This window comes from Alosa sapidissima, chromosome 10, assembly GCF_018492685.1.
Source record: "Alosa sapidissima isolate fAloSap1 chromosome 10, fAloSap1.pri, whole genome shotgun sequence".
Lineage (NCBI taxonomy): Eukaryota > Metazoa > Chordata > Actinopteri > Clupeiformes > Clupeidae > Alosa > Alosa sapidissima.
Window position 1 is genome coordinate 31,220,907 of NC_055966.1, and position 26,169 is coordinate 31,247,075.

A 26,169-nucleotide genomic window follows, 5' to 3' on the forward strand; every position below is an offset into this window, starting at 1 on the left:
ATTCCAGCCCCAGGAATAGCTCCACCATCCCTGCAAGAGCAGCAGCAGAAACACACGTGACTCCCTCTCCCTCTCCCTCTCCTTCTCCCTCTTTTTCCACCTAGCCTGGGTTTCACTCTTGTCTGCATAACACGTCTGAGCTGACTCCAGGCCATGTGCTGCTCTTTGTGTGTGTCGCTGTGTGTATGTGTGTGTGTGTGTGTGTGTGTCAGCGTATCAGTGTGATTGCATGGGTGTGTGTGTTTGTGTGTGTGTGTGTGTGTGTGTGTGTGTGTGTGTGTGTCTTTGTAAACCCTTTGTGAACTTTGTCTATGCATGTACACAAGTCTTAGTGTAAATATGCATGCGTGTGTGCATGCATATATACTTGCAAATGTGCATCGTTGCTTTAGTGTGAGTGTGTGTGTGTGTGTGTATGTGTGTGTGTATGTGTATGTGTATGTGTATGTGTTTGTGTGTGTCTGTCTGTGGGTGTGTTAACATACATGTTTACAGCGAAATAGAGGCATAGTTTGCACTAGAGGGTTATTTGAGGAATTGGCTCTGTGCTTGGAAAAGCGACCCTCGTCACTTCTGTCTCCTGTCCCCCCAAAGCCTTCAGACGCTGGCATTAGGTTGCCAGGGTAACCCTCCAAACAAAACAGAGCACCGATGGCCCCGGCTGAGCGAGCAGGACAGCTGAGGTGCCCACCTTGGTGAATCAACTGACAGCTATTTATGTGACAATGAATTGGTTCGTTTGGTCCCTGTGACAAGGGGCCCTAGTCCTGCCTGTCCAGTTGGCGTGAGCACAATTCACTATCAGCCCTACCAGACGAGGCTGAAAGGTCAGCTGTGTTAGTCTCCCACACCGTGCAGCATTGCTGTCATACCACTGAGGCAACTTTAGCCCAGCGCTAATGGCTCCCATACTGCTTGCTTTGATAAACAGCCCCCTCTAGTGCCTCTTCAGCGTCACACACAATACTGTACCACAGGATTTGTACTGTCCTCTATTATGGGCCTGAATGAAGAGTACTACATGACATGTGCATGCTAAGATATTGCATGTTTGGTTGGTGAGCGTTTTGTGAGTGATCAATTAGGTCCTCATGAAAATCCTCATGAAAAGATCTTCATGAAAATCCTCTGGAATATCATGTTCAAATGCATAATCTCCAACGTACTGCAGATGTTTACCTGAGAACAACTGCACATCATGACATATTGACTGTGAGATTATTTCTAATTAATTCTAGATCTTCCATTGTGAGATTTGAAAGTGTTTTAACTGAGCTTGTTACCTATATGTTGGAACTGGTCATAGGGTAGTGTTACACAGATAAATATCTGAGCATTTCTCATTCCGTTGGCAGGCCAGAAATAATCTTCAACTCTTCTGTGATGTGCTGTGTATGATCCATACTCCAGCACTGGTTGTGTTGGTTTTATCTACCATCACCTGGAAAAAACAAACAGTTTGGTAAAACTGATGCATTCATAAAACAATTTGATCTCCTATTCACATTGAATTTAGACTTTGCATGAATGATCTCTAAAGCTTATCGCTTATCCAGCTGCGTGACCCATGGCTGCACTGATGGTTGAGTAAACCATTTAAACCGTCGTTTCAAATAAAGATTGTTTGCTGTACTTTCAAAAGGATTTGGTTAGACTAATGTATCAACTTAAGTTTAATTAGATAATTCTCACAATTGTTAGAGTAAAGAGCGGCCGCAATGTGTTTGCCAGGACACCGTACGTAGCATTGATGACAGTCGCCTGTTGTCATTTTACCACTTGTATCAATACAAATGTACTTCAAACTTGTATAAGATGTACATGATGAAACAGATGCAAAAAGTGAGCTGAAAAGAAACAAACCTCAAAGAGGTAAATATTAAACAAATCAAACAAACCTGTCAAATACGCTTGATAGGACATCGGTAGAATGTCTCCCTTTTGATTCTATTGGGTCTATGCATTCAGATCACCAAGAGAACCAATAGGACCAGCCTCAACATAGCTCCCTGAAACCAGCAACACCCACAGCACATTAATTAGGTTCATGTTCACACTTCTTCACTTTATCAGGTTGGCCTCATGGAAATGCTGTAAGGTAAATTGCTTTTCACTTGCCATTCCAATTTATTTTAATATTTAACCACCAAGTGTTGTCATTTCTATTCATATAAGGTACATTATGCTTCAGTTTTTCTTATTTTTACATATTATGAATTTCAAGTAATTAAATTCACTGCATGTCACTGTTATATGTGTAATAGAATCAAGAGTATATGAATATCGAGACAATAATAGAATAGTAGGCTGTGATGCAAATAATTTTGTATGACCGTTTCTTGCCCCAGACTAGATGGAGGCTCCATTTACATTGAGAGTGTATTCTCTCCCTTTTCCTTTGATCTATTCAATGCAGATGTAGGTGTGAAATGCTCCCCACTGGCACCATTTGCTCCTACCATCTGTCCGCAATCTCCTTTGTTCTGTTTTTGGTTAGGGTTAACTTTACCTGAATTATGTTTGTTATGTATGTATGTTATTAACTGTAAATGTATTCATGTTTGGTATCATTTTTATAGTCTCAGTACAAGGAGTACAATAAATTAAGTGTAAGAATGTTTAGAACATCCTGTATAACATTTCTACCTGAGGAGCCTGCCTAATATGTTAATAGCAAGTAGGTGTGTGTAGGTGTGTCTGGGTGTGGCTGACTGAAACGGCGGGAAGAGAAAGCCAATCACAGGACGTTGTACCTATGACCATCACTTGAACCACACCCTTGCAAATTGAGCATAAAAGGCCAGCCTCTTCCGGTAGTCTTTAGAAATTGTAGTTTCTGTGAATATCTCGAGAACCGCAGGGCTTAGGAAGACCACATTTTTTGAATGTTAGGGGTCGTGTCAACCCACCCCATATCCACATTTCATGTATAATTAAAAATGAAAAAGCAAAAATGAGGCATTGTAATCGCAGGTATCTCTGGCTGATTCAAAACTACACAGAATTTGAAGTTTAGGATCATTATGACACCCTCTGAATGCATGCTAAGGTTCGTGGAATTCCGTTCATGGGGGACCATACAATAAATGAATGTGTACATTTAGTGACTAGACACTACAGATGCAATAAAAAGATTGGATCTCAAAACTGCTGTCTAACCGCCTGGCCCCTGAACGGGTGAGATTGCTGGCTGCTCCCCAGAGTCGATCAGACGATTTGGAGTGCGAGAGCGCCATCTACATGGTCCCTCTATTTTTCTGCATCACTATAATAGGTAGCTATCCATAGGAACTGCCGATAGTAGAATGTCTAATTCAATGCACAAAGCAGCCAGGTTGTCCTGGAGGATGATAAATAACCAACAGGTTTAACTTGAAAGTATGGTATTCAAATGAGTCATGTTGTGCAGGCTGCAACTCTGTAAGTGTCCGGTCATGAGCGACAAGAAAGCTTGTCCCACCACCTCTACCAGATAAACGACAGGGCAGGAATGTACAGTACAGGACAGTGCATATCTAATAACATTGAAGCGTACACAGTTCAGTTGAATAACATCCAGTAGGGCTATTCCTCATGCTTGGTTACAAATGATTTCAAAGATAGAGTGGGCATATGGGGAATAACATTTCTAAAAGCCCTGTCTTGTGTGATAATAAGAAGGAATTGGGAATAATTGAGACAATTAGGGTAGCTCTTTGAAATCCTACCTCTTGTGTATCTGTCTCTCTCTCTCTCTGTGTATTTATGCGTTTATATGCATGCATGCACTTGGCAACGACTGGAGTGCTGTGGTTTAAAACAAATGAAGGGATCATGTGATACGCTGAAGAAAAGCAAATACTCAGAGAGGGTCCGATACCTCCTTTATCATCTTTTCATCTTCGGTCCTCAGTCACAGCCTTTGATTTGCAACCCTCTTCAAGTGGACATCTTTAAGTGGTGTCTCTTTTTTCACAGAAAAGCCCATGGCATACGAGGTACTGTTGCCATAACATCCACAGCACTGACACAACTTTAGGCAGCATTGTTTAATTCCCGATTGCAATGCATTCTTGAGAATTTCAATTAAATTGTCATATGTGCATGTTTATGATGTAGCTCCAGTGTTTTCTGATGGTAATTGCATATCAATTTCCACCTTCAAACGTTCTGAAAGATTAATAACAAATGAGAGGATTCTTTGCATATCAGCAAAGGCTTCACATGAAAATGACCAACAGTGACCCTGCCACTGAGATATACATATAGTTCGACTGAGCATCGAAAAAGCTTGTTACCCACCATACTCCAGCAAGTGTGACAGTGTTCATATAAGCTCAACTTCAGATTTCACAATTGCCCTAAATCGCTTGTGTTTTCACTTTTCCTCATGTCTGGGTCACTTCTTTCAAAGAGAGACATTTGTTGTGGAACTACATTCTCTGCATTTCATTTCAAATCCATTTCACTGTTCCACTCCGAACTCTTGGCCAGCCAATCAAAGGATCGGAGAGTAAATTGGGCCACGTTGTGTTTAGGTCCTGGATGACCCACTTTTCGAGGCCTTTCTTTGATATGACCCAGAGTGATTGCACTAGTTCCATTGGGCCGAGGTTGGAAAGCAATAATGTCTCCAGAAAGAGAAGCCTGCACTCATGATAATGTGAACCGACTGTGTGGCCGGGGAGCAAAACATGACAAACGAAGCCTGAAAGACTGATTGACAGACTTCTAACATGCCCTCCAAACATGATCATGACTCAAGTGATTATTGCGATGCACAAAGTATCTCTTTGTGTACAGTACTCTGTATGATTACATAAGGTAGTAACAGTATGAAACAATATGCCTCATGATGAACACATTCCTGTGTTTTTCAGCAGCATGCAAAACCTTTCATACCGTTTAAAGGATCCTTCTTTTTTTCTGCCTCACTAGATGTCAGTATAACACCCTTTAACCATTACTGCCCACAGCTCCCTTTGTAACTGCCACAGACTCCAAACACAAGCTATTTATTTGCACCATCCACATGATTGCTATCACACTGCCACTAGGTGCAATCATTAACTCATATGAGGCGATAACCTCTTTGATAACTGTTCACCATGTTGTTAGTCGCTTTGGTTAAAAATGCGTCAGCCAAATGTAATGTAATAACTGCCGCTCCCCTAGCAGTCACTCTTGCTCTGAGAGCATGGTGACTTCAGCAGGTGTATCCACCAGACTGGTTCAGGTTGATAAACACATGCCAGGGCAGACATGATCTGTCCAAGTGGCCCGGCCAGCAGGTAAAAGAGGCTAAGACTCAGAGAGCGCCAAACCCTGTCCTGGCGATCCAGGAAACAGCAGGGGTGTTCAGATCATCCGATAATCACCTCAACAACCCCCCCCCCCCACTTCCCAGGCCACACTACATGCTTGGTGTGCTTGATATGGGCTCGCTTCCCTAACATGACACAAAGAGATCCACGCCAGGGTGCCAACGAAGCCCCTAATCCACCTTTGATTTTGGGGGTCGGGGTGTTGTGTGTGTGTGTGTGTGTGTGTATGTGTGTGTGTGTGTGTGTGTGTTTGTGTAAGAGAAATATACCCCCCCTCTGTAAAATCCACAGAGGAAAGGGGGGGGGGGTCTTAAGGGGCTTACTGTTAGCTGCTTAAAATTCTTCTGATGCAACTGCAGTGCACCCGGCGGAAACAAAAAGTGCTCTGTGGTACATTGGAGTTTGTTTACCGGTGGCCCACGAGCCTTGCTGAGCTGTTGTTTCGGAGGCTCCCTAAGACTCCTGCTGGTGCCTGGCTCTTTGAACGAACCAGTCGGACGCAGGCGATTTGACAAGGCCACCCTCACTGCTGACAGGAGCCCTGTGCACTCACTGTGATACCACAACAAAAAGTCCAGACAGAAAACAGAACCCAGAACCCTCCACTGCAGTTGCACCGGAATTAAATGAGATGTTGTTTTTAAATTGAGTTATGGTAACCCTGAGGGATTCTTTTGTCTGTAAATTCAATCTGAAGAGACACACTCTCGTCAGGCTTACCAAGGCATGAAAGAGTGGTGAAAAAGTTGCTGTCTGCGCAACAGTGGCTATCTGCCATCTGTCTGACAGTGGCAACTGAAAATGGGAAGAGCTGAAACCATCTTAAAATAGCTGCACAGTGCAACTCTATGAAATATAATAAAAATCAATAAATAATTTAGATAACCACAAAAGTTCCAAATTCACCAGTATATATCATTCACAGACCTCCTCATGCATCACAGTAACATGTCACTTAAACAACAGAAAGATCAGTACAATTTGGTACATTAAGACACACAGAGCATGTAAGGAGTTTGGGGAAAGTAATAATTTGATTGTGTGTGTGTGTGTGTGTGTGCACGTGTTGCTTAGGGGACAGGAATGCCCCTCGGCGACAGACAGACAGACATCACACTAACGTAGAGGGGAAAACAAACACGACTATACCCTGGCCAGCTGTTGCGACAGGTAATTAAAAAGTGGGGCACGCTGCCGGCGGCAGTAGGAACGTGAGTGGCCAGGGTGAGTGACAGACAGCGCGCAGCCAGCTGTTTGGCAGCGCAGAGCACACCGCAGCGACTTCACAGGCGGGCGTGTGAGCGAGCCACCTGTCCTCGGCAGGCTACATGCACTGCCTCATTATTTCTCCTTGAACTTGCTGTTCCTGGTTGGATTCTACCATCAATAATGTTGCGTAACGCTGACATTGGTGTAGTTCAGGCATTGCATGATTTATTTGAGATTATAGATTAGAGGACACGCAATTCACAAACACACACTTGTTAGTTTATCCTAAAAAATATAATGATATGATTTTTTTATCTATATTGTGGATTATTGCAATTCTAGAGAACCAGACTCTTATTTGTCAGTGTGTAAAAGGTTCACGGTTCACTGCCCTGTCAGATGTATAATTCATAATTCAAAAATGCTATTTTGTTTCCCAAAAAATATGACGCATTATAATAAGATATGAGAAAACATATTTCGGAAAGAACCACTCTGTTTGTTATACTTCAGACGTTATTCCTCGTCCAAACTTTCATTCTGACATCCGGCATCTTAGAGTGTGTGCTGTCTCTTTAAGTGACAACGTGTTGTGTAATTATTGCCGTAGATACCCAACGCCGCTTTGAGCGCTGTAGTTGCCAGAACTCCGAGAATCCTGCTCGACTACGGTTACACTAGGCTACGAAGCTAGGAAACGGGGGCACCAAAGAAATTTGAACAGGTAGACAATTGTAGAAGTTATTAATTTTGTGCAACATTTGAGAAACTGAACAGTTACCAAAGTATGTGACTTTCTTCTTGCAGGCTGTTGGTGTTTGCGATCATGACCAGGAAGAGAACAGGTGTAACACACCTGCTTGGATCGCCTTTTTCCAGTATCAGCTTCTGAAACTTAAAACTGTCGAAACCCGACTTCAACCGAACTCACCTCTTTATAGACTCCGATATATCGGTCACATCATGCAAACGAAACACCCCAAAGGAATTGAACCTTTGCGCACCTAAAAATTAGGTTTGACCACGTCGGATTACGTGCTGCGTTGTCAAAGTCCTTCAAGTCTTTCACCTGTATACGCGGCTGTCGGACAGTGGCATGGGGAATCAGGTGGAGAAATTGACACATCTAAGTTACGCAGAAGTTCCGACTGCAGATCCGAACGGGTTCGACCCGGAGGATGACTGTCCGCGCATCGGAGTGTCCTATATCTTCTCGAACGATGACGACGATCAGGACGACAACCTTGAAGGGACCGACAGAGAGGCAAACGAGGAAGACCATCAGAGTGACATGGGGAATGAGTTGGAGTGTGCCATTTACTACCGAGAGGAATGCGTGTATGAAAGGAGCCTAACATTGATAGAAATGGGAACGCACTCACCTGAAAATCTTCTGAACAAGTGCAAACCCGGTGACTTAATTGAATTTGTTGCTAATGGTCACTATCCACACTGGGCAGTGTATGTCGGAGACTTCCAGGTGGTTCATTTACACAGGGCAGAGGTTAGAAACAATTTTTTGACGGACGCCAGTCAAGGCAAAAGAGGCAGAATAGTCAACGACATTTATAAATTCCGACCATTGAACCCTGACGTGGTGGTGCAGAACGCAATGGAGCAAGTCGGAGCTAAAGATAGAGAGCTAAATTGGAGAAACTCCGAGTGCTTTGCAGCTTGGTGCAAATTTGGCAAGCGCGAATTCAAAATTGGTGGGGAAATACGAATTGGAAAGCAGCCATACAGGATGAAGTTACAACTATCTGAAAAGAGAAGCCACGTTTTGGAATTTCAAAGTTTGGAGGACTTAATTATGGAGAAAAGGAGGAACGACCAAATTGGCAAAGTAGCAGTCGTACAGGAGCTATCCAATCATCTAAACTGCACGGACGACACGAAGAATGAGCAGGATCCCAATTAATGGAGTAAAAGCTGTTGGTTTGTTATTGGATGTGTGGCCTCTGAAAGATGACATGCACTACAACTGTGGATAGTGACATGATCAATAGCACTCTTGTTAGACAATGTCAACCATTATCTCCGAGTCTTAACCTTTGATTGGTTGGAACATAGCTTCCCATTCCAGTAGAATAGTTTTGTAAATGTATGAATTTTTAGCCCGAACACTTTTTTACGCACCCGTTTTGTCAAGTGAGCTAAACGCTCAAGTGACTAACTCAGGTGTTAGCTACTTTTTAGGCGTTTATAATAAAGCCACTCTTTGGTACAAGTCACGTAAAGTTGCTTCAGTCAATACTGTGATTAAAGCTTTACTCAATTTTATTTTCATGATCTCCTGACAAATTCATAGCCAATCAATGACTGAGTGTATTTTAACAAATAAATAAATGGCATATTTTTCATAAATTGCTTTTATTTTGTTTTTACACATGGGATATGCAAAGTGATCTTCATGGTAGATTTTTGAGTGCCCTAACCCATGTGTTTAAATGAGCCAATGCAATAAGCTTTTTTGCCTAATCCCACATAGTGCCAATATTATTGCCATAATTCCACATGTGTTAGTGAAACAATTAATTCCAGCTTGTTGGGAAAACTGTGGACTTTGGATATTTGATATCTGGCTATACATCAGTACTGGCATAATAATGCCAGCAATGTTTTCAAAATTGCTCTGTTTTCACAGTACACCTGGCTTTGGTCATGGATGGAAATCTGTATGCAGCAATAATGGTATCAGGTGCCAGGTGGGATATGCCCATCAGTTAAGTCCCCAGCATAGACATCGATGGCTTTAGACACCTTTTAGCAGGATGCATGTGCACACACATGTATCAGCGTCCTCATTAGTATGACTAATGTGCATGCAAAGATAATGCTGTCGTCTTTGCATCTGCCTAGCTGTCACAATATTGGGAGCATATATTTTGTCATGAGTGTTAATGTTCCATTAGTTATTATTTCATGTCTCATTCATCGGGTTCTTGTGGAGGGAATTGTTTTTTTGTTTGTTTTTGGATGTTTGTTGTTATAAAGTAGTTGTTCTGGTGGTTGTAGTGGTCTGCTGTATTCCACAATCCCCACGAGGATGCTCCTGAGGCTTCGAGTTGAGAGGACGGGAAGCTGCCCCCCCTCCCCCTTCTTTTCTGGTTGAACATTTCCTGACCCATCCAAGACTGGCCACTGATGTAGTTTAGAGGCTAAAAATCTGTCTTGGCTTGAGGTCCACCACCGTCCAGGGAACGCTGGTAAACAAAAACCAATCAGAGTGCCGTAATATCTCTACAAAAGGAGAGACTGTTGGCGAGTGATGCCCCACACAAATGATATCTGTAAAGTGCCACTGCCCAAGGAAGCCTGGTTTTTGCCAGGGAAGTAGGGGGATTTATTCGGCTGCTGGAGAAGATGACTGTGTTCCCAAGATAAGATGTTCAGATGTTCAGACCCGATAAGGCCAGTTGTTTTAAAGGGAAGTGTTTCAAAGTAAAAGTCTTAAGATTAGGATCTCCACACACACAAGTAGTCATTTCTCTTCTGCTGTGTGGCTGACGCTGTTCTTAGTTACGCATGTCGTTTCCAGCACACTTTTCATGTTGTGTTAATACATCTGCTCCCTAATCTATTTGGGTGTGGGGGATCAACATAACACTAGATTAATGTAGATTAATCATGGCTCTACAACTCATTCATTTGCATAGTGTAATTACTTTTCCCTTTTGCTGTTCAAAACTCAATTGAACCTTGAAAATTATATTTTGTCTCATCATGTTGTCCGCGTTTTTGTAAATCGACGTCTAGTTCCATACCTACCACTGGTGGGAATTTGGAGACACATTGTAGACTGTAACAGGATGTTTGAAAGGCCTTAATGTTTCCTGCATCCCTGATGTGCCACCAACACCATCCCCCCCCCCCCACACACACACACATAAGTAGCCTTGAGAAATATTTGCCTGGCAAGAGAACATAATGACCTGTCTGTCCAGGTGGCCGTTAAATCAGGCCAGATCTTTGCTGCTCCAAGGTGAGAGGGATGGGCAGAGGGGTGGATTCATGGGACGTGACGTGAGTCGCGGTGCCCAGTGCCCTCCCGTAATGGCTCATCTCATCTCCCCGTGTTGGCCTACTTCACCAGTGACTTCCAGTGCAGTTGAATGCATCTCGTGGAAGTGGCCAGTCATTTTAATGAATGACGGTCCTATGGAGCTGTTAAAAGCGGCCATTGAAACTGTTCTCCGCTCTTGTCTCTTTCACTCTCGTTCTCTCACCCGCCCTCTTTCTCCGGCTCACTTTTTATCTGACCCTGTCCCAAAGGAAGGAAAGACCTCAGATAATCGTCGCTCGCAATCTTGGGTCTTCCTTTTCCGACCGTGTAAACAATGCCGATGAAGATACTCCCAGGGCCACAGAAAGCATTAGACTGCAACGTGTCGCGAAATGAATGTTCTTTGAACTCTGGTCAGGCTGATTTGAGGAGATAATAGCCATGCAGAGAGCATCTGTGGACTCTGCAGTCCAGGATGGTAGTATGCTTTTTGGCCAGAGGTTTGGTACCTGAGGGAAAAGTGTCTCACAAGCGAATCAATGAAGCCTCTTGTCCACAGGACAAAGATTGGACTGTCTCTGTGAGATATGAATGCAAATTGTCACAGAGTGCAAGTGTTTGTATTTGTATATTTTTTCTAAACCATACCAAGGTAGACTCTCTAAGTGAGTTTATGGAAATTTGGAGCTTATTTTGCATTAGAGTCTTTCTTTATTATGTCTAGACAGCTTTCTTTTATCAGACTGATACTGATTCTCACACTGTTACTTGATCACTTTGCCTCTCTCCACGCCTCTCTCTTTTCATGCACTGTATTTCAACTGTAAACCGCACACAAGATGTATTAAGGACAATCTAATTTCATACAGTATGTTATAGGTTAATTTTATATTTGTTCTCTAAATCCCCCACCCTTCAAAAACTCTTCCATTTTCACAGTTCTGTGAGTCTTGTTGTGTTAGCAGCACAATGGCCAGGCTTTCCTGTCTTCGCCATAGCCTCCATGGAAACAGAGATTGTTTGAACTGCAGAGTCCACCGATTGGATCTGTGGCCGAGTCCCACGGGTGCAGCAACAGGAAGATATACAGAAATCCACATAGCCACGGAACCCACTTCACCTCTCCTACCAACCCACCAGCCACATCTCAACCTCTCTTTCTCTCTCTCTCTCTCTCTCTCTCACACACACATACACACACACACACACACACACACACACACACACACACACACACACACACTGTCAACATAATCATCTTCTGTGTTCACCATCTACTCAGAATCAAGTAGTCTAAAATGAAAATACACATGAATACCATAATCAAGTGCTATTTAGTAAATACAGATTTCCATTCTCTTGTTACTTCTATCAGAAGTTACCATAGTACTCTGACTTCCAGTATGTTGTCCACATCTGGAGTAGTAAGAATTTAAGCTGGATATTATGTTCTTCGAAATCTGGTTATCCTTATATCACTACAATACGTGAGTCGGGGGAGGGCAGTAAAATAATAGCATTTGTTGGTCTTCTGTTGGGAACTTCGGTGTTGTTCCGAGGAGGTTCTGGGACAAACCAGCATCGGAGGTGCAGATTTAATGGAGTGCATTAAGATGTGGTGAATTATATCAGACTAGTCCCCCCCTCCCCATTTATTTAATTTGAGTCATTCTGTCTGATCAACATTCTTTTATATATATTTATTATATATATATTTAAAAGAATGGAATTCAGCTGATACATATATTCTTATTCAATGCAACACAGATTTGTCAAAAGTGAATCTGCAGCAAGCTCAGGTCTCAGGTACTTTGATAACCAAAGAGTAGAGGAGAGGTACCTGTGCATGCATGTGCCTGTTTCAACCCAAGCAGCAGAAGCCAGCCTTGCAGAAAACATATTGTTCTCTGGGCAGGATAAAATACCACTCAGTGTTCCATAATGTTTTTGTTGTGCAAATGTGTTGCTGAAAATGAACCCCCCAGCTTGTCCATGCAATGGCGGCTTTTGCCAACCTGCCTGTCTGCTTACATAAGACCTTTGCCTTGTAAACAAAACTGGTAGGCAAATATACCCACCAAGGGCTGTGGGTGGGCTCATTTCAATTGAGAGTAGATTGCATTCACTTAAGGCCAACTTGGACCCACATTTATTGCCAGTTCAATAATTTATACCCCACTGATTTGATAACTATCGGCTCCTAGCTTTATTGGCTCCCATTCCTTTTAAATGCTCATCCTCATTTGCTTGAATGGTTCATCATGAATACTTACCTAGGCAGGACACTCTGAATGGATTTATGCTAATTAGGCACTAACCTCTCTTTTCTGAGGAAAAAAAAAAGTGCAACATAGAGGAATAATAAAGGGTATAGTCCTTGTGATATTTGGCCTCCTTTAATTCCATGGCAGATGAGTGACAAAGGACCCCTGCACAATTTAGCGGGGATTTGAGATGCTTCAAGTTCACCTGACAACAATGGTCATAATCCCCTGACAGGCATTGGTTTGGAATTAATATGCTCTATTACAGTCCTACTTTGTCAGTTTTCTTTCTTCCTCTCTATTTTTTTTTGGAGGGGGTGAGGATGAGGACTCCTGAAATTCAAAATACCTGTTTATATTCTTCAAGAAGACTCTCAGCTCTCTGGAGCCCCACCTTTGTGAGTTAACCGTAATCAAACGTGCTTTCAAATATTTATTGAGCCTGGAAAATGATATCAAACCTTTATAATATTCCTCCTTGTGAATATTAGATTACTACATTCAATCCTGTTGAGCTTATCCCCGGAAAAAATATATTGACAGATATTAAACGTATGATTTTAAACTGAAGTGACGTTATTGTAATGTGTTGGAGGATGTAACTCACACATATGTGTGTTTTGTGGTGACTTGATGTTGGGTGGCTGAGTTTATGTTTGACTACAGAGCAAACAGAAACTCAATCAGCCGGTTCTGCCTCATCAGGAAAGATCTCAATAACGAATTGCATCGCCCAGATCCACACGCTAGGGTTGTATAGTATTATATTTCAAACACAATGCTCATGTAAGAAGATAATAAATTGATGGATATTGTGCACACACTGCCTAAATGGGAGAGTATTGGTTATTTCTTAGACATTTTGATTTTCATTATGAGCTGGTACTGTTTAAAATTATTTTCCAAATTGACCATTCAGGACCTCCTTGTCAAAAAAAGAAAAATACTTTGGAAATGACGCAGTATTTTAGACAGATTCACATACTGACGTAAGCATTTAAATACACAAATAAATATATGCATGTGATGCACACAGCTAAATAATTAAATGAAGACAGATGCAGACAGTTACAAAAAATGATACACGTGTTCTGATTACCCCATTAATCCCATGCTGAAAATCCTGTCCTCTTTTTAAAATGAAATATTTGTTGGCATGGCAGGTGAGCACAGCAGCTTGGCAAAGGAGCCTGTTGTGACAATAAAGTGATAGGGAAATTACCAGCAAACTCTCACCACACACACACACACACACACACACACACACACACACACACGCACACACACATGCACACACACACACACGCACACACACACGCACACGCACAAAGCCCAACTATTGTTGATATATTTTGTCCCTTTCTTTCAAACCTTTTCATGTGCAGTAATCCATGCAGCCAATTTGGTTACCTATCTGATAGTAGAAGTTAATACCCAGTCAGGGTTTAATATCTGTAACTCATATGACATGAACTCAAATGAGAATTATTTAAATGTATGCCTTACTTAACCTGAAGACAATACAAATTAGACAGCGTAGCTGCAACCATCAAGATGTAGCCTTAAGTTCCTGGACACGATTGTTGTGGTCACAGGAGTTATATTGCCACTATGTTACAGACAACAGTGACGTGACAAGGACAGGACGAGGATCTGCGATGGAAGTTCTTCATTACATATTTGACATAGAGCATGTGGACATTTGTTTCATATTTATTCCATAGGAATAATTGTGCCTGATGATGACTCATTGATGAATACTTTCTTGACATATTAGCCTCTGATCTGTAAACAAGCTCTTATTAAAACAACACAAATGTAAGTTTTGGTTCGGTCAAAGGTTCCTTTCAGATTGGGATGCTGCTTGTCCTCCTCCTCCCCAGTAAAGTGGCAGATAATCTGTATTTCCCAACAGTTCTCTTGGATTGGCTGCATCACTCTGGCCACACTGAAATGGGATTGTGATTTACGGTGACAGGCTGGGCGAGTTGGCGCGGTTTTCCTCTGATGCTATTTCGTGATGTTGATCTCTCTCGAAGCACCACGGCGTTAAGCCGGAAAGAGATCCTGCATGCCTGAATCGGGCCGAGAAAAGAACAACTTGCCATAGATTTTCCTCTATAGTTTTTTTTGGAGAAAAAATAGTCTGTATATTCTTTTGCTCCTTTTGTGGTTGTGGTATTCAGAATAGAGAGCTTTGGGTGATGCTGATATGAATGTACTTCCATTTCCTGTTGCTGTCTGATAATGACTGTGATAACAGACACTGATTTGAACTCTTTGCTGATATTTTTTACAAGGTTGGGTGAATAAGGTCATGCCATTGCATTTCTGATTGTGATTCCAACAGATCTTCGGTTGAAGACATGGCTATAATCTTTGATTTCAAGAGGCATTTTTGAACATGTCTGTATTATGGTGTGAGGTCGAGGTGCTCTGAAATAAACAGTGGCAGACTCACTTTACTCCTTGCTACGGATATCATTAGAGCCTACTGCAAATATATCCCCCGTGTGTGCCACTGTTTATTGCCTGTCATTGTGGGACTAATTACATAGGATGATTACACCCCCAACAGCAATCAGAACTCTCTCGCTCAAGTCAAAGCCAGATTAAAATCTTAACATGCTAAATGAAATGGAAAAGTGAGAGCGCTTTAAAATGTGAAAGAGGGAGAATACTTCACTGATCACGGTTCCCCTCCATTTTGTGTGAGATTTCTTTCAAATAAACAAAATTAAAATACCCAACTGTGACCAAGCAAGTATGACTCAGGGTATGTTAGACTTGCAAAGTATCTTTGTATCTGCTTTGTGTCGGAGCATTGAACATGAAAGTAATGATACAAAAAGGGTGTGTGGAATATATACAGGAGCTTTTGGCAACAAAATAAGACTCAGAGCCATCCACACACACAAGGAAGTCTACCCACCCTTTCCCACAACCCCTGGGGAATATTCTGGACAATAGTGGGACTTGGTATGGGGAAGTGGGATAACACTGTCTGTAAACAGCGGAGCACAGTGTGGAACCGAACTTGGGCCGCTGGCTTTGAGGCCTGGGTCTGTGTGTGTATGTCAGCCAAGACAAATATTAGCTGAGGAATTAGTGTGCTTTAAAGTACATCGCAATGAAGTACATCAAAACAACAATGGCAACATAAATTATTAGCGCTAGCATGGCTGTGTCCTGTGCACTGAAACTGAATACAATGTATGCCAAAGGAAACTAATAAACTAATACATATTAATTCTGTCAGATCCAGACATTCAAATGCAGAGTAAAAATAAACAAAGATGCTGCAGATAGACAGCATGGCCTCCTTCTTCCGGCACTGAACAGATTTAGCCTTCTTGTGACTCTTCACTGACCTCACAAGAAGCAAGTTCATGACCACGGTCCAAAATGTTGCCATATACAATTCACCAAGAACAAAGCATGATAAACTAAAGATAGAGCAAGGATATGGCCAAGACTACATTGTTTGATGGCGTTCTGTCAGATGTAAACTCACAGATAATAGACAAGGCTCTGTTCCCTTCTGACGTATGAATGCACATTGTGCTTTAAATCGAACCAGCTACAGTTAGAGCCAGTTTTCGGAAGTTTGTTTGACACATTTTCTGGCGAGTTGGCCAAGGTCAAGGCCAAAAGAGGAGTAATGCACATGCCAAAAGATTTGGCCTCATATCTCCTCCCCTGCCTTGTATGAGCAACAGTGTATTTAACTAACGCTGCTCCCATCCCCAGCTGGTACCGTAGCCTCTGACCGAGTCAAAGAGAAGAACGAACAAGGCTGGAGCTCTTTATTCACCACCAGAAAGTATAAACAAGTACAGGGAGGGAGAGAGAGGAGGGACAATTTGTGTAAATGAAGCCTTCCCTAACAGATGTGCCTTCTTAATAGTGATTCTGTGTGGGTGGGTGTGTGTGTGTGTGTGCGTGCGTACGTGCATGTGTGTGTGTGTGTGTGTGTGTGTGTGTGTACGTATGTGCATGTGTGTATCGGTGGGGCACTGGGCTGTGGTGGGTCATTACTGGGCGAAATCCCAAAGCCAATCACACATAATATCCATGCCTGCCCACAGAGGCCCCTTGCTGGGTGCAGGGGGAGTCCTCCTAATCCACGCCATGATCGCATTTCACTCTTTCACTCTGTCTGTGACTCTCACCCTGACCCCCCCCCCCCCCCCCCCACACACACACACACCCCATCCTCACCTTCAACCCCAAACACCCTCTGCATCCAACCCCACCCCCACCAGCCTCAAAGCTCACCTTTTGTCATGTCTGGGACCTAATCCCCCCCCCCCCCCCCACACACACACACACACACACACACACAAACACACACACACACACACACACCCCTCGGCCTTCTGCTCCAGGCGATGGCATTAGACGGCTCAGATCCTGCCGCATCCCTGCCGGGCTAATTTGCGCCCTGCCATCCTTGAGCCGCTGACGTCCCCACAGAGAGCCGAGCGACCGCAGAGGAGCAGAGCGGCGCCAGCTTCCTTTTGTTCTCCGCTGCTCTTAAAAAAGCCCCAGCCGGGGGGGGGGGGGGGGGGTCGGTCTGCAGCCCTTTCAATAGTGAGATGTCTTATTACTTTATTTCTGCCCACAGTACATGATTATGAAGGGGAGGATGAGGAGGAGGAGGTGGAGGAAGATGAGGGGGAGAAAATCTCTGCATTCATAACAACACTGCATGTTTAAATCATTTATGTGGTCACACCCATGCCATAATGATCATGTGCTACTTTTGTGACTTCCATGGAACTGAATAAAAAAAACACATCAATGATGATGAAAAAACAAGAAAGAACATTAGTAGATGAGCAGTAGAAGAGGACACGCAAAAGGCAGACAGAGAGAGATAGAGACAGCAGCAGAGGGAAAAAAAACTTGAAAAAAAAGGGAACAACCCAACACAGTAACACACATACTATCTCCCCAGTGTAGAGGCCCCTGCGGCCTTATCGGTCTGCAGAGTGGCAGTGCGACAGGGAGGAAAGGAAACGCGCTTGACCCTGTTCTCAGCGTCTCATTGGCTGGGGGAATCATTGATGTGACGCTGCTGCTGTCCCGTGGCCTGCCACACACGATCAGCCCTCACGGGGCTGGGGGAGCCTGGCCGCCTCACCTCGCGTCGCGTCGCCTTGCCACCCTGACCCAACCCGTCCAGTCCAGCCAGACCCGGAACACCCTCGGTGGGTTCCGTCAGCTCTGCCAGAGCCTCACTGTTGGATGGATGACACGTTATCTTTTCATTCAGGGCCAGTGACCACATTCACTGATGTAAACTACTCTGAATATTGATCAAATGATGAAATGACGAAAACTGTAATTTTATAGCATTGTTTGGCAAGAAAATAACCATGTACAACAGTATTTTCTGTATTTAATGTTATATGTTATATGTTAAGGATGGGCAGTATTTATGATACATGTTTTCAAAAATATTTGTTTCAAATAAAAAAAAAATCAAGACTAACCGTACTTACTGACTTTTTATTGAGGAAATTCTCTTACAGAGTTATAGTTTGTATGTTTATTCTTTTTTGGTTAATATAAAAACTAATTCTTTTCATTGATGATATAATATTATCATTATTATTGTTGTTATTACTATATTACAGTGTACACAGCAACAGCTATCTAAAGTGTTTCTGTTGTAGGCCTACAGGATGCCTCTACTTGCTGTTGATGTCATGCAGTTCAGACGTTAGTAAAGGAAGTGAAACACTGTTTCTGTGGGTTTGTATACAGGACCTGACTCAGACAGCTGTCACCCTTTCCTGTGCCTCATGGTCTGTGTAGAAAGTGGTTCATCATGGCTGCTGTAGAATGCTAGCCCGGCCCCGCCCACCTAGTATCTCTGTTTATTTAGAGCAGTGTTTCTCAAACTTTTTCAGACCAAGGACCACTTAAAGCAACACCAAAGAGTTTTTTGTACCTTAAAATAATGTTTCCAAAATTGTTTCAGTGGTTCATCAACTCGTAACAGGGTGAACGGCACTTCTGCATTCGCTTTGCGGCCCTCTATCGGCTATAACCGCACTATGTAAGTTTGCCAGATCCGGTAGCGGATCTGTAGTTTGATGGAATGAGACATAAGAAACTACAAATTTAACTTGCATGATGTCGCAATACATCATACTTTCATAAAATCATGCAACATATTCTACCTTGTCTGTGGACATCGTTATTTGCAAAGCCCGAGCTGGATAAACAAATAGCAGGCGTGCGACAAAGGAAAAGTTCTTTGGTGTTGCTTTACCAATAAAAAAAAAATCACGGACCACCTAGCTAAAAAAAAAAAACAGTATACTTACTCCAACAGTATTACACAATAGGCCTACTCACTGAACCACCTTGCTTATTGTCTTTGCACCTTGCTTACTGTGTCAGAAGATTCGTATGATTTAAACTGCCGTAGCTTACATAGGCAGTGTTGCAGAACTGTTTGGATTTACATACAAGTTGCTTCAATATTGCAAACAACTGATCTATATTATATTTTACCACGTCTGCTCGCGGACCACTTGGTATAGCTTGCGGACCACCAGTGGTCCCTGGACCACGCTTAGAGAAACACTGATTTAGAGATACTATGTCTCCTGTCAACGCATTAACGCTTCCCTCGGCCACCAGAGTGAAGAGCCAACCAGCAAGACGAGGGGATGGCGTTAGCTTCAAAATTGAAAGTGGCTGTGGTAAACGCTAGTAGCAACACCTGCAATCATCAAAACATTGCAGCTGGAAGGTAAAAACATTGTTTCCTGACTGTTGATGTGGTTTACTATCAGTTTGTAAAGGGTAGGAGAAGTAGAAGGTATATGTTAGCAATCAATGTGATTGGTTAGGCTGGGCCAATGATTTCAAAGTTAATGCAGAGTCTACGCCCATTACTGTGCCTGGGTTAGAAACATTTCCCAATTGTGAGTACCCAGACTTTCTTCATGATGTGAAGCAGTAGAGAGTCTGGTGAAACCAGGCAAGTAGAAGCTGCCAACTTCCCTGAAATGGGTATTCAGCATGTATAAATCGCCATAGATTAAAATGTTTATTCATTGGATACTAATGTAAAGGTTAACTGCATTGATAATTCAGGCTGTCGGATCCATGCAATTCAAGACTGTTTTGTACCTGTTTTGTGCCATCCCTACCTCCAAGTCCATCAGAGACTAATGATTACATTGTTGGGTGTTTGGTTTCCCCAATGAGGCTGAGGACAGCCTTGGCTAGCTGGCCTTTATCACAGACAGTCTTTTTAATATGCGTCAGACAGCCCAGGGACGTACAGAGAGAGGTCTTGTTTGATTTGACACACCAGTGAATCGGCATGTCAAGATCAGGCAATGAGGGGAGCTCTTTTTTTGGGCAGCCAGGGAGATAACTGGACCGAATGTAATTAAAGGAACCCAAAGCTTCTCAGCAGCAAGCTGGAGTGTCTCTGTGCAACGTGATCCGATTGATGATTGTTTTTCTTTTTTTGTTGTTGTTGTTGATCAAAAAATACATTTTCAATAAGATCTACACAGTGTCAATCAAGAGATTGAGTTAGTATTATTAGTAATTAATAATTGTCACTGCCTGATGACTTATTTTTTAATGGATTAGTAGTGATGATAACCAAGATCATATTAGCTTTCTGTGTAGCGCACACACTTAATTACAGTAATTCTTTGTGTATTAGCCGCATTGTGTATAAGCCACAGGACAGTGTTCTATGCAAGTTAAAAGAAACAAAACCATATTAATACCATATTAACTGCCCCCGTGTATTAACCTCATAGCTGAAGAAATTTAGCAAAATCAATGTATAAGCCGCGGCTAATAGTTGGGAAATTACGGTAGAGGCATTTTCAGAGGAGTTCTGAAGCTGTAAGTGAGAGAGGCAGTGGCCTCTTGGGTGCCTTTTGGTCCTCTCATATTATCACGACTAGCTGAACAAATTGTGGGATTAGTTGCAGGTTTGGTATTAGCAGTAATGTGTGTACAGCGGGATTTAAGGGGGGGCTTAATTTCCTAAACTAAGTAATGCTTATGTGCAATGGAAAAGGTCGCTGTGTGCCTGTGGTGTGTGTGTGTGTGTGTGTGACTGCGTGCATGTGCCTGTGTTTAAACAAAGCTACTCCCGTGTCAACATTCCAGTTTGACAAGGGCGGACGGATCTCCCCAGCTCGGAACCTTCTCATATAAACATTTGTAGATTTAATAATGCATACTGTGCACAAAAGTCACGTGCCCATATAACTGATCTCACTACAGTGCAGACAAGCTGGTTGGGTTGTCTGGTACAGTGACATTTAAGCAGACAAATCTATGGTCTATGATCCACAAAGCTGTTTTTTTCTCACTGAGTACTGTTGCGACCCCCTGTGCCCTCTTCAGGCTTGGCATAGCAATTCCAGCTATGTTGACACACATACGCATTGCTCATTTTGGGGCCTCTGTGAAACCACTTCAACTGCATACTCGAGCAATGACAGCAGGAAGTACCTACAAATATAGTGTGGCCCTGATCAACAGGTTCCATCTTTGTCAGCACACTGAAAGTGAAATTGTCTGAGAGACACATGCTAGTGCTCTCTCAGCATGTACACACATGTATACACTAGTGCTGCTTAATACTAGGCTTGATAAATTGCATTGAGGAGTTCAGTGTGCTAGTGTGTCATAATACTACAGTGGAGCTTCCTGGTCTTTCTGAACTCTCACAGGATGTGGCCCATCTCTTAATAACTGGCCTCCCTTCACACCCGCAAAAATGAATATGAATAGGATTCAATCACATGACCGGTATGAGTATTTCTGCCTTGCACTGACCTCCAGTTCTACACTCTACTGTGTTGGCCTGCCTTTCCCAATGTAACCAAGGTCGTAATTCGTCCGCCGCTCACGGCCCTCGAACCCGCACACCTCCACACACACCGGCATGGAAGTCCGTTACACCAACAGTAGATTAATAGATAATAAATATGCCCCCCCCCCCCGAGGAATTTCCTTGCTGTTTTGTGTTTTATTCTCTGACACTTTTCAGCTCCTGCTGGCTGTGAATTAGCCGTACTGTGAAACTTTCGCATCCCTGGCCCAACACCCTTGTAAGCCACATGTGAACTAAGTCATTCTACATGAATGTATGTGGCCCGAGGTTCGTGGCAGCACGGCCGCGTTGAATCACAGCGCTTGGGGGGGAGGGGGGAATCGCTAGCTGACTGATTCGCCGGTAAAAAGGCTGTTTTGACAACCATACAAAAGTGAGTAACAGGAACATCACCCCCACAACCACTTCTCTGAAGGAGGCTGCAGGGGGCGATGCAAAAGGAAGAAGAGGAGGAGGAGGAGGAGGAGGATGTTAGAGAATTAGGATGATGGAGAAGAAAGGACATTGGGGTCCATTTCAGACCGGATTTCTCAAGAGCTATAAAAGTTGTGTTTTTTTGCGGGTCTCAACCATTTTGTCTGGATAAAATGTGTATGATGCCATTGTCTACTCAGTCAGAAACAAAACTGTGCATTTTTAAATCCACACTTTGGCTTCCTCTCACTCTTTTTAGTTTGGCTCTTTGAAGTCAGGAAACACCCCCCCCCCCCCCGCCTCTCCTGCTAAACCATTCTCATCTCCTTTTGTTTCTAGTGCTACTTCAAACTTCCCTACTTCAAATCTTTGACTGCCAGGTAATTACTGCCAAGGTAATTTTGCCTCTCGTGGTGAAGTGCGACAGGACAGAAAAAGAGTCTAGCCCTCATTGAGTGCCTCTGGGTCAGAGATGATCATTGTACTGACCCACCTGATGACTATAGACTGTCAAAAAATTATATTAAAAAAAGAACAAACAACAACAACAACAAACCAATGAAACCAACAATTGAATGTGAGAAAGACTGACCAAAAATAAAAAAGATTAAATAACAACAACAAAATCCTGAAACCAAGAATTGAATAGGCGCTAAATCCAGAGGGAGGAGGAGAGGTTCCTGGATGGTACGAGTGTTCGTCAAAAGAAAATCTAGGTGAAGGTCAGGAACACAGAGTACTCTTCTCAGATACCCCTACACATAAGCACACACACACACACACAGACACACACACACACACAGAGACACACACACACAAACTTGAACATGTAAAGATAACACACACACACACACACAAACTTGAACATGTAAACAACACACACACACACACGTTAAGCATGCATGCTGTGTCTGCACACATTCCAGCCCCCAACACAAACATGCTTGAGAATGTAGTGGAGGAAAACGCAAAGCACTTCACAGGCACAGGAGCCTCTAAAAACATCTTCCTGTTTTCGACTCTTGATGGCACACACACAGAAGTTTTACAGGTTTGGTAACACAGATTGAATCAGTATAGATTTTCTTTGAGAAACAGGTCTGTGATATAGCCTAGGATGGAACATAGCATGGCACTACATTACCCTAGTCCACAGTCCAGTTTATGAGATATATATAGATATTATCTTCAGATCCTCACAACCAATCTAGTTCTCAACCTCGGGAAAGACATTGAACATTGATGAAGGAGAAGGCGAAGGGCTACGTTAAAGTAATCATCAACGAGAAGAACATCATTAAGAATACTTTACTTCTCTCTACTCTAAACACACTCATCAAAGGTGCAAGCCAAGTTGTTATTGGACAGGAGACATGACTGGATGGATTACACACAGGACGTACTTGTATGTGCCCATCACAAAAGAATTTCCTAAGCTTACATTTTCTGTGTGCAGGGTACAGTCTGTGGTGAAAAACAAAAAGACTTTTTGCTGACCACAACTTGAGCTTTCTCTACGCCATCACAATCTCTAGTGGAATTCTCCGGGTCCAAGCACCGAGGTTTCATTGGTGCTTACAGAGGCATGTACATTCTCAAAGAAACAAACAATGCCTCAGACTACCCTGATATGTTGATGCGAAGGCCAGGCTCATGTAATGTTACATGAAAGAAAGACCTGTGTGTTAATGGCCTGGCGTGTGTTTTTGTCAAGCAGACACACTAGCACTGTTATAACATATATTCACAAAAACTCACCTCCCAGGAATGCGAGGGGAAAGTAATTATATGCTAAACGGTGGGATGATCTGCTATAATCTAATATCCACCATCCAACATTGTAAAGTTGCAGATATGTTTCTTTCTCCCTATCTGTCTTTGTGGTAGGCCTGTCACAGTTGTTTGTGTATGTCGTGTAAGCTATAGGCTTTAGGTGGAAAGGCAGAGTACTGTACAAGAAGGCTAACATGAGCAAGTGCTACAACAGGCTGAAGTCCTGTTGAATAAAAACAAGATGTAAGATTATTAAAAGATTACCTTTACCTAGCTTGATCTCAACATGCTCTTTGTTTACTTCTGTAGCCAATGGACAAAGAGGGCTCACAGAAAGTTCCAGATTATACAAGCCATTCCGGTTTAACACAGCAGAATGGCTTGTTTCCAGTTTTTTGTCTCCCCTTTAAGGGCAACGGAGATCCATTTAGAAACTTTAGAAAGTCTCGTTATGATATCTTTTCCCTCTCACACTCGCTCACACAAGCATTGTCTTTTATTACTACATTGCCAATTGCAAGAGCATGCTGTAGGCCTACTCAGCAATCATTTCAGCTCATTCACTTGGTGTTGGTCACACACTTTGGCTTAAATTACATTTAGAGAGGTGAGATCAACCATCCCGAGTGAAAGTGAACTGAATGCCAAAACACAGCGCTTCCTTTTTGATGTCCTGTTAAGCCCACCTGACTCTGACAGTCCTGCCCTCCAGAGTCCCTAAGCTCAGAAAAAACCAAGTGGCTGTCTGCCGGAGCCAGTCAGGTCGGTTCCCGATGGCAGCCTCTGTCCACGGCGCCTGAGGCTACAAACTGATTTGCCTGCCTTTAATTGTGGCACCGCAATGACTTCAGTCTGGCTTAATGAAAACAACAGATCTTCACCGATATGACTCTGCTTGACACAAAGTCAGCCTTAGGGTTCTGTTTCTGTTGCACTGCTGACCCTCAGTTAGGATTCTGAGGGGACTCTAGGGCTGCGCTCAAAATATCGATATAGGCCTATATGGCCATATATTGTGATGCACTCCCGTATTGATGCAGATGCTGCTGTATTGATATGGCATAAAAAACTAAAAGCATATGACATCAGAAAAGGTCACTTTAAGTTTTAAAGTTAATATTTTAAACAGAATTAAACTTGTGCGATCCTAAAGGCTTTGGCCTGGCTGTTAAAATTATAGAAGAACAGCTGATAGGATAAGTTCGGTTTTGGACAAGGTCATTATTCAGAACCAACATGTTTTGTGATATAGCCTATATTGCATCGTGGCCACTGTATTGTGATATTGTATCGTAAGGCTGCAGGCATTGCTAATGGGAAGACTTTTTTTATTTCAGTGTCAGGACACCGGAGTAGGGCAACACATCAGTGGTTCATCATGAGTTATAGTTCCAGAATATTTGTGTTGCGCTTGACCTGAGTTCTTGCATTACCTCAGTAAGTTGGCTGAGTATTGTAACAAAATGGCTACTGAGCATTATCACTAGTGTTAAGATCAAAGGGCTTGATAACACATTATGCAACACTTGTGGTGAGAGAGGATCCTGTCTCTTCTCAGTTCTTTGAGTAAAAGTCCCTGAAAACACATACATGCAGACAGACATCCTGTTTCTCTCTCACTTACACATAGGCTACACACACACACACAGACACACACAAAGCTGGTATCTTGACAGGTGAAATTGCATTTTTACTTTTTACTAATTAGGCCATTTCTTGTTCAACTGAGGATGGACCCATTTGCCACAAAGACCGTACTCAAAAGATTAATCACTTTGTCCATGTTCATATTTTCACCAGTCAGCCATCTAGATGAAAGTGATGTTTCAGAGGAAGTCTGTCGACATTTCCATAATATTTTGGGAGTGCTGGCCTTGGGCTTCTGACTGAGCATGATTCACTGACTGGTTTGGACGTAATTCATCAGCAACTCAGCTCCAGTTAAATTTACGGCCGTGACGCGTTGTTGTCCAGTCAGGCAAAAATTGTCTCCGCGCCACGTGATCCGCACGTCTCCTACCAACTCGCTGCAAATCGAACGACCCAATCTGATCACTTCATTCACACATTTGTGAAAGAAAACCATCTGGCCAGCTGAGAATGACTTGTGATGCTGGTGGCGTATTTTAGTCACAGAGTCAGAGAAGAACTTCCCATCCCTTTGTGTTCCAGTAAGGAGTGAGATATGAAACCCTGTTGGGCTTTCCCACCCCCGAAAACACATTATCATAAAACATGATGAGGGCTGATGAAGAGAGACACCCTGACGGGAACAATTTCAGCAGGCTGTTGAGCTGGTGCGTGATAAAT

The 26,169-nt window shown here is 42.9% G+C and overlaps 1 protein-coding gene across 1 annotated transcript; it reads left to right on the top strand.

Moving 5' to 3' along the window:
* The first annotated feature begins 7,122 nt into the window (after window positions 1-7,122).
* Window positions 7,123-8,876, top strand: lratd2b (LRAT domain containing 2b). Its single transcript, XM_042106236.1, has 2 exons — window positions 7,123-7,236; window positions 7,320-8,876. The coding sequence occupies exon 2, from the start codon at window positions 7,609-7,611 to the stop codon at window positions 8,428-8,430; it is 822 nt and encodes a 273-aa protein (XP_041962170.1). The 5' UTR covers window positions 7,123-7,236; window positions 7,320-7,608; the 3' UTR covers window positions 8,431-8,876.
* The last annotated feature ends 17,293 nt before the right edge of the window (window positions 8,877-26,169 follow it).